At 54.0% G+C, this 8,169-nt stretch overlaps 1 protein-coding gene across 1 annotated transcript; it reads right to left on the bottom strand.

Annotated features, from left to right (window-relative positions):
• Positions 1-6,504: 6,504 nt before the first annotated feature.
• Positions 6,505-7,645, bottom strand: LBX1 (ladybird homeobox 1). Its single transcript, XM_054382559.1, has 2 exons — positions 7,321-7,645; positions 6,505-7,007 (listed from the first exon to the last, which is right to left on the bottom strand). The coding sequence occupies exons 1-2, from the start codon at positions 7,643-7,645 to the stop codon at positions 6,505-6,507; spliced, it is 828 nt and encodes a 275-aa protein (XP_054238534.1).
• Between the last annotated feature and the right edge of the window lie 524 nt (positions 7,646-8,169).

Here is an 8,169-nt window from a genome sequence, read left to right on the forward strand (position 1 = left end):
TTTTCTCTCGTCTCCCCGTTTACTTGTCCCCTCCTCCAACCCAAGTGCGCTGATTTAGGGCCAGTCGAGGCCGCCGGTGAGCGGTTCCGAGAGGCGAGGCGGTGGCGCTCCGCCCCGGGGAGTGGGGGCGTGATACGATGTCCGGGGAACGGGGGCTTCTGATCCCGTACCCCGGTGCCGCTGCTCACCCCGCGCAGAGCGGGCAGTGCCGCCAAGCCCTGCCTCCAGAAATGCGCTGGCTGGTGGGGGTGAGGGGTAGATAAGAAATAGAAGTGCGAGGAATGTGTGCAGTTCGTAGCCATGGGGGTGCAGATACTGCCGTACACGTGTTGTCGGCACGGTCTCTACACGTGTTTACAGCCCCGCACAAAGCCTTCCGGCCCAGCTTAGGCTCCGCGTCGTCATGCGGAGGGGGCGCACAGGGGCGCGCAAGGCGCTGAGCGGACTATGCACAGGAGGAACGGGCAGGGGTAGAGGGCCGGGCAGGAGACATTCGGCGGCAGATAGTACCCGACCATACCTCCCGTCGTCCTCGCTGTTACGGCTTCGCCCCCAGCGATGGGTGCCGGGAGAGGTGGGACACCGCCCTCATCTGCCTGCTTGGCTCGGCGATGAGAGAGGTCCCTCAGGGGCTCTGCTTCGACGACTGCTTGGCTTTACTGGAATGGGTGATTATGTCACCGTGAGCGCCGATTACGTCATGCCTCCTGCTGCCGCTGACCTACGCAAGACTACGGGCAATTCCCCTGGGTGCCGGGGGGCAATGGGGACGTCCTGGGAGGGAGCCGTGGCAGGGGTGGGAACAGGCACAGGGACAAGCCCTTCTGGAGCAGGTTTAGCCCCGACAAATAGGTCAGGGCGAGGACCTGGGGCTCTGCTAGCCCCCTGCTCGCCACCTACTCTGGAGTTTCACGGACGGGGAGGACTCAAGGTCCGGCCGCTGGTGCACACGGCCAAAGTTCTGACCCTCACTACAAAAGGGACACCCAGAGCTCATGGACGCCCCGGAAGTGCCAGCACTACCCGGTGGTGCGAGTGGACCCTCCAGACTCCCCGGGGCGGAGAAGGAGGGAGGCCGGTAGCAGTCAGGGGCAGGAGCGGCCCGACGAGGCGTCTCCGCTTTAGGTCGGAGGATAGGCCGAAGTTCAAAAGGGCTGAGGGATGACTGGAGCCGGAGACGAATGCTAACGTCGATGGGCTGTCTGTAGCCAGCGCGACCGCATCAATAACGCGGCGCCGGGAGCCTTCCCTTCCCCGCCCCCCAGCCTCTGTCCAGGCGGCCCGACCCCTCGCTCGGAGCACAGACACAGACGGGACCGGTCCCTTCGATGCTCGTAGGGGTGCCGCAAAGCACAGAGAGCAAATGCGGGCCCTGTCCCACGCCCGGAGACAGCGGCAAGCAGAATGTTGAAGCCCCCGCTCCCTGCCCCACTGCCGAGGTGTGGAGGCAAGGGGAGGTCGAGAGTGGAGTCCCTGCGGCTCAGTGTGGCCACAGACGCTACCGGAGCGCGCGGCTGTACGCAACAGCCTTTCTGTATGTCGCGACGTGAGGGGACAGTCGCGATATGGTCGTGAATGTGTTGTGCTGGCTGCTGTGGGCTGGCGGGAAAGTCGGCAGAGAATGCAGAGGGAAGGAGGGAGAGCCCTATGTGTGCCACCCGATCCTTCAGCGTTGTAGTCCCCAAGGTGCCTATCCCCAGCTTTTCCGGGCCGGAGGCGGGTGGGCAATGTCCCTGTACCGGAGCCTTTCAGAGAAGTGGAAGAGAAAGGCTGTGATTCCTGCCCCAACCCCAGGATCGGGAAGAAAAAGCCTTTCCTTTCAGCAGAGACTCATGCATCAAACTTCAATTTTCCGGACGATTGAATTAGTGATTTTTTTTCTCCTGAACTAAAATACACTTAAGTCTTTGGGATTAATTACCACGTTCTGGTCCCTCAGACTGTAGTATTAGTTATCGTTGCCATATTCGACATCAGCCCTGACACCTCATAAAATAAGGAACTGAATTTCACTGACTCAACCTGCTTTAGCCCTGTTGGATAATTCAGAAGGGGGCTTTATTCTCCTTCTGGGAATCCTGTGTGAAGTGAACAAGATCAAATACGGATCTTCTCCACCCCCCCACCCCACCCCCCGGCCCCCCGTTCAGAAAAAGGGAAAAAAATAGAAGGATTAAAAACAAACCGCAACCCCCAAAAGGTAGCATTTCTAAGGAGGCAACATCCCCTTCCCCTCCCTCTTCCCTCCAATTTCCAAACGAACTCCAAGGCAGTGTCAGGTTTGGGGGCGCAGGAAGGGTTGAGGGGAGCGCAGGGAGTGCACAGGCTTCTGCATTTGCAAAATGGATTTCTGCTGGGAGGGAACAGCACTGGCTGGGAAGTGAGCTGGGCCGAGACGCCCCGGGGGCGGTCATGCGCGGGGCAGGGGTATAGCCACTGCGCTGAGCCTACCCGCACCTACCTGCCCCGACGGAAGGCACCTGGGGCACTGCATCTAGCCTCCATCCCGAACCTGCACAGCTGGCTCCCGCACACCTTTTGCCAAACTGCGGATTTTTACCTTCCCAAGCCAGGAGCTGGGGAGATTTCGCAGCCCTCCTTGAGCGTGTTTAAGCACTTTTTTTCCTTCCCCGTTGAGAATTCCGCCTTCCCCGCTTGCATACGGACCCTTTTCGATTTGATCCGCTTGGGAAAGGCCAGTCTCTCCCTCTGCCCCGTGTTCACTTCCCTACGGAGGGAATCGCGGGAAGGAGGGCCGCGAGACACCGGCCCGGTCGCAAGGAATACCACAACGTTCCGTGTTTCCCCGGGATGGGATAACGGGACCTGCTCTGTCCTCCGCTGTGAATCCACGCAGGAAACACTAGAGGCAGGGAGAAAGCCAGATGAGGGGGCCGACGTCCTCACTGCCCCGACCAGCAGGTCCCCGGGGTCGCGGCCCAGCTCTCTTTTCGGGGCAGAGCGGGTCCTGGCGACTGGGGCAGTGAGGCAGATCCTCTACCCGCAGGATCGGCTTGTTTAGGCGTACAGGGTAATTTCGAGTAGCGGAGTGGGCAAGAGGGGGTCGGTGCACGCCCTGCCCGGTACACGGATCGCTCTCCCGGCAGCAACAGACAGGGAAGACCAGAGTTGGGTCAGACCCAAAGGGCACGATTCAGCGCTGTCACCGTGTCCCTATCTCTGGGGGAAAAAAATAAAAATAAAAATAAAAGACAGAAAGAAATTAAAAATAAGAGTGAAAAAAATCCAAACAATTCCAGATTGTATCTAAAATTCGAGAAAGAGCAAACCTTGAGCAATAAATCTCCTCGGCTAGGTAATCTCAGGGAACAGCGCTTTTCGAAATGTATGAAAAATGAAGGGCACAAGCCTACGCTTTATTTTGAAGCTATAAACCCCCCAAACCCCAAACATATCAAAACAAGCAAACAAAAAAAAAATCCTTTTTGGTTTTCAATACGTAAATTAAATAACCAAAATCGCAGATATTTGAAAATGGGGAGAGAGCCAAATTAACACGCTGCAAATCTTCGTGAGGAGGCTTTATTTACCAACCCGCCCCAACCACGTGTGGCAAACTTCTGCGGGTGCAAGGAGGCCCCGCCATCCCTCCTCTATGCACACAGGAGTCAATGGATCAGAAATCCAAATTAACTCCCAGCCTGTTTTCCTTACACCCAGACACCCTTCTTCCTCTTCTTCTTCTTTTTTTTTTTTTTTTTTATTTCTTGGTTATATTGAGTTGTAGTGTTTGCAGCCTCATTAAATCCATTCCAAGACAAAAGAATAAAAGACTGGGGGGAGGGAGAGAACAGAAGAGGAGGGGGAAGAGGAGAGGGAATGGGGAGGGTGGGAGGTGTTGAAGAAAAAAACCCCAACAGATAAAGAAAACAAATAAAGCCCTTTAACTAGATCTTCACATAAATGTCACAGTTTCTCAGCATTTACGATTTGCCTGTTTAGCATAAAAACACTTAAGGACAAGATTGAAGGCTTTCCGAGAGATCTGGACAGAAGTCAAAGCTATCACTCAGAGGTAAAAACCAAACCAAACCCCCCCAAAAACCCTCTCGACAAAACAAGAAAAAAGGAGGGAAAAAAAAAAAAAGAGATGGCGGGGTGGGGGCGGGAGGTGGCGGAAAACAAGTGCTCTTCCAAATAATACTAAAGAAAAGTGAATTTCATTGTAATTCATAGGCTTGTTCCAAATACCAAGAGAGAAAGAGAGAAGAATAGAAGCGCACAGATGCCCCGACGAAGGGAGAACAGCTCTGCTTCCATTGTTGTGGAGTTAAACAGTGGAAGGGAGGGTTAACCTAATCCATCAAATTGTCTGGAAATTGTGAAGAAAATTCAAAAACCATATGGTCTCCAAGCGCTCGCCTTCTCTCTGCTGCGGAGGGGCACGCTTGTTTCAGCATGGCGAACCGCAGGAGGCTGTATATGCTCCATTGTCGCTTGTCACTTCAGAGAAGAGGGCTCATTTGTCCCCAGTTTTCATGCTTTACGCTAAAAATTACAACCCCATCCATTCTCAAAGAGGAGAAAGATTTATTTAGCCTCGGAGAAACTGGACCAAAAAAAAAAAAAAATCCAACCCACAAACCAACCCTGTCTTATCTGGACACTTCTCTGCCGAGCTCTGCCACTGTACACCAGATTTGTCTTTCTCACATAAATTTTGCGAAGAATAGAGAGAAACACACGTTGCTCGACTCCAAAGGCAGGTCATGCTGCCAAGAGAAAACACATTCACCCACAGCAATAATTTTGGCGAAAAAAAAAAAATACAAGAAAAAGGCAGACGAGGGGAAAGGGGAAAAAAATAAAAAGGAGAGAAGGGAGGAAATGAACCATTTCCCACCCTCGTGTCCTTATGGCAGCGTTTTTGCCCAGGAGCGAGGGTTCGGAGGGCAGCACCCCCCACTCATCCACCTCTCTTCTTTTGTCCAACCCAGTGACAATTCTTTCTCCTCCGCTCGGATTTGTTTTGGTTTGGGTTAGTTTTGTTTGTTTGTTTGGTTGGTTTTTTTTCTATATTTTTTCCCACCCTCCCTTTCCTTTCTAATTTCGCGCTGGGAATGCCCCGTTGGAGGCGGGAGTGTGGCGGGGGTGCCAATGGCTCCGCTCGCGCCTCTGAGCTCCCGCCGCCGCCGCCCGCATCCTCCGCGCTGGGCAGCCCTCTCGCACCTCCGGCCTGACTGATCCATCGGTACCTGGCATTAACCTTAAAAAAATAAATGAATAACAAGAAATAATGTCATAAAATTCTCGCTCTTGTGGTCCTTCCCCGTGTTCTCCTCCCGGGTTCACGTAACTTTAAATGCAAACGGGATGGGAGATTTCTGAGTGTGGGGAGAAAAATCTATGGTAACCTCGGACCAGCGCAGAGGGTTTTCGTTGACAAAGAAGGACGTTAAAAGTATATTAAAATGGTAAAGATTTTATTGTATCGGAAAAAGAGCTATCTGTACAATTCTAAGAGACAGTAAACAAAACGACAGTGTCCCTATCGGAACTTAAATAGCAGGCCTTTTAAAATTTGTACAATTCAAACAAAACCAGGTCTTAAATCTGTACATTTATTTATTTTTAAATTTATAGTGTAATATTTAAATGTCTTGCTCTTGAGTTTGGTTTTTTTTTTTTTTTAATTTCCCTAGCATGCAAAAAATTCTAAAAAGAGTAAAAAATAATTCTAGGATTTTTTTTTCTTTTTTCTTTTTTTTTTTTTTTTTTTTGCTACTACCTTCATATCAAAAATACGAAAGGCAGCTTTTTAATAAAAGCACAACAATAGCAGAAAATGGTAAAAATAGCTTTTAATTGGTAAAATGAGGCAGAAATTGCATTGGAGACAAATCTCTATGTTCTAGGAAAAAAGAAAGTATATATTTTTCCACTTGCATTATAACCCATCCCTAACTTCCCAAGACTGTAAAAGAAAAAAATATTTTTTAAAAGGAAAAAAAAATGCTTCGTGCACATCTGAAACATGCAAGGAAAGGAAAATGGCTAATATTTGCTGTTGCTGTTTTAAGCCTAACTCAAGTGATTTGTTTCGGAAGTCTTTGAAAACAACTGCCTACCCAAACATCTGTCGGAAGCCGAGTTTATTCCAAGGTTATGCGTATCCCTTATAGACAAAATAATCGTCAATGATAGCTATTAAAAAAAATAATAATCGAAATCTCAAAAAGAAGGGGGAAGGGAAAAAAATCCAATATATACGTTTAAATATTTATACAGAAGCCGTCCGTAATTGCACCATTCCGAAGACGTGACAGGCGGAGGGGTAATCGACTCTACCTTAAATTAATTGGTGTTTGTGGGTGTTTGCGGTGGGTTTCTATTGCTTATTGCTCCGACCAAGCGGGAGCAGCCGCCTCGCCGCGCTGCCAGGGCCGGGCCGAGGGTGTCAGTTTGGAGCTGCCGGGGTGGGGGATATCGGGACCGGGCAGGGGAGGGCGGATGGTGGTGTTGGGGAGGCCCGCCGGCCGACCCTCAGTCATCCACGTCGATCTCCACGTCCTCCTCCTCCTCGTCCTCCTCCTCCTCGCTGTCCCGGCGGCTGCGGGGCCGCTCCGTGGGGGGCGAGGCGGGGCGGGGCGGTGGCGGGGCGCCGGGTTCCCGGGCGGCGGCGGACGGCGGCGGTGGGGAACCGGGCCTCGCTTTGCCCCTGCCCTCGGCACTGGGCTCCAGCTCGGCCAAGGCCACGATGTCCACGGCGGGGTTGGGGCCCAGCTTTTTGGCTGATTCCACATCGGCCTTCATCTCCTCCAGATCTCTCTTGAGCTTGGCGCGGCGGTTCTGGAACCAGGTGATGACTTGGGCGTTCGTGAGCCCCAGCTGCTGGGCGATCTGATCCCGGTCAGCCGGTGACAGGTATTTTTGGTAGAGGAACCGCTTCTCCAGCTCGTAGATTTGGTGGTTGGTGAAGGCCGTCCGCGACTTTCGACGCTTTTTCGGCGTCTGCCGCTGTCCGAAGATCGTCATCCCGTCCCTGCCTGCCGACGAGTCGCCAGACTGTCGCCGCTGTCCCCATATTCCCCCCCAGTCCCCCCGCCTCCCACGCGAGTCCCCGGACCCCACGCCCCTGCCCTGTTGGTATCGGGAAGCGGGGAGCGGGGCAGAGCCACCATTCACACATCCCGAGGGCCCGGGTAGAAGATGCCGCCCGCTATCGTCCACCCAGGACCCCCTATCCCACACCGTGCTACACCCCGGGAGATTTGGGGGGCGGGAAGGACAAACAGGCCGTGTGGAGGAACGGGGCTCTCACCCGCGGGAGGATCCCCCCCCACTCTGCCAGGAGCTTACCTTCTGCAGCCTGCAGCACACTGACTTCCAGCCCCTTGAAGGTCTTGCTGGCCAGCTCTTCCAGGGCGCAGAGCGGGGAGGTTTGGGATAGCAGTGCCCGGCCGGAGAGGGGCAGACCGGCTGGGGGGTGCTTCTCGGCGGCGGAGAGGAGGTGGGCCGCTCCGCAGAGGGTGTAGCTCCTCCGCACCGAGGGCTTGTTGAGGATGTCCTCGATGCTGAAGGGGGTGAGGGGCTTGTTGGAGTTGGCCGGCGGTGGGAGGTGATCCAAGGGGCTCCGCCGCCGTTCTTCCCCCGAGGAGGGCTTGGGTTCTTCCTTGGAAGTCATGGTGGGGCCGGGCCTCGCGGGGCTGCCTTCCCCACCAGCGACGGGGATGCGCTGCCGCGGGGAGAAGCCCCCGGCAGGACCACGGGGCGACGGCGGCGGAGACAGCGAGTAAAAGTTGAAGCCCACCTCCAACTCTGGCGGAGTAGCCCCGGGTCCTGCCGGGGAGAGCCACGTCGGGCGGCGGACAGGGCAACGGGTGGCGGGCGGCGGCCGGGAGCGGAGCAGAGTTGCGGTCGGTCCCTCGCCGGGAGGTGGTCCTGCCGCACCTCCTGTCCCAGCGTTTTGGGTCGGGGATTCCCCCCCCCCCCCTCCTCTGACTCTCCGCTCGCTCTCTCTCGTCTCTTCCTCTTTCCAGCCGCTATTTTAAGAAACACCCCAAATTGCAGCACTTTCTCTGCCCTCCCCCAACCCTGCAAGCGAATACCCCAAAAATAATTGGGAAAAAAAAAAAAAGGAAAAAAGAAAGAAAAAAAAAGAAGAAGAAAAAGACGACTTCGGAGATGGGGAGAGCAGCCCTCGCACCG

Source organism: Indicator indicator, chromosome 7, assembly GCF_027791375.1.
Source record: "Indicator indicator isolate 239-I01 chromosome 7, UM_Iind_1.1, whole genome shotgun sequence".
Lineage (NCBI taxonomy): Eukaryota > Metazoa > Chordata > Aves > Piciformes > Indicatoridae > Indicator > Indicator indicator.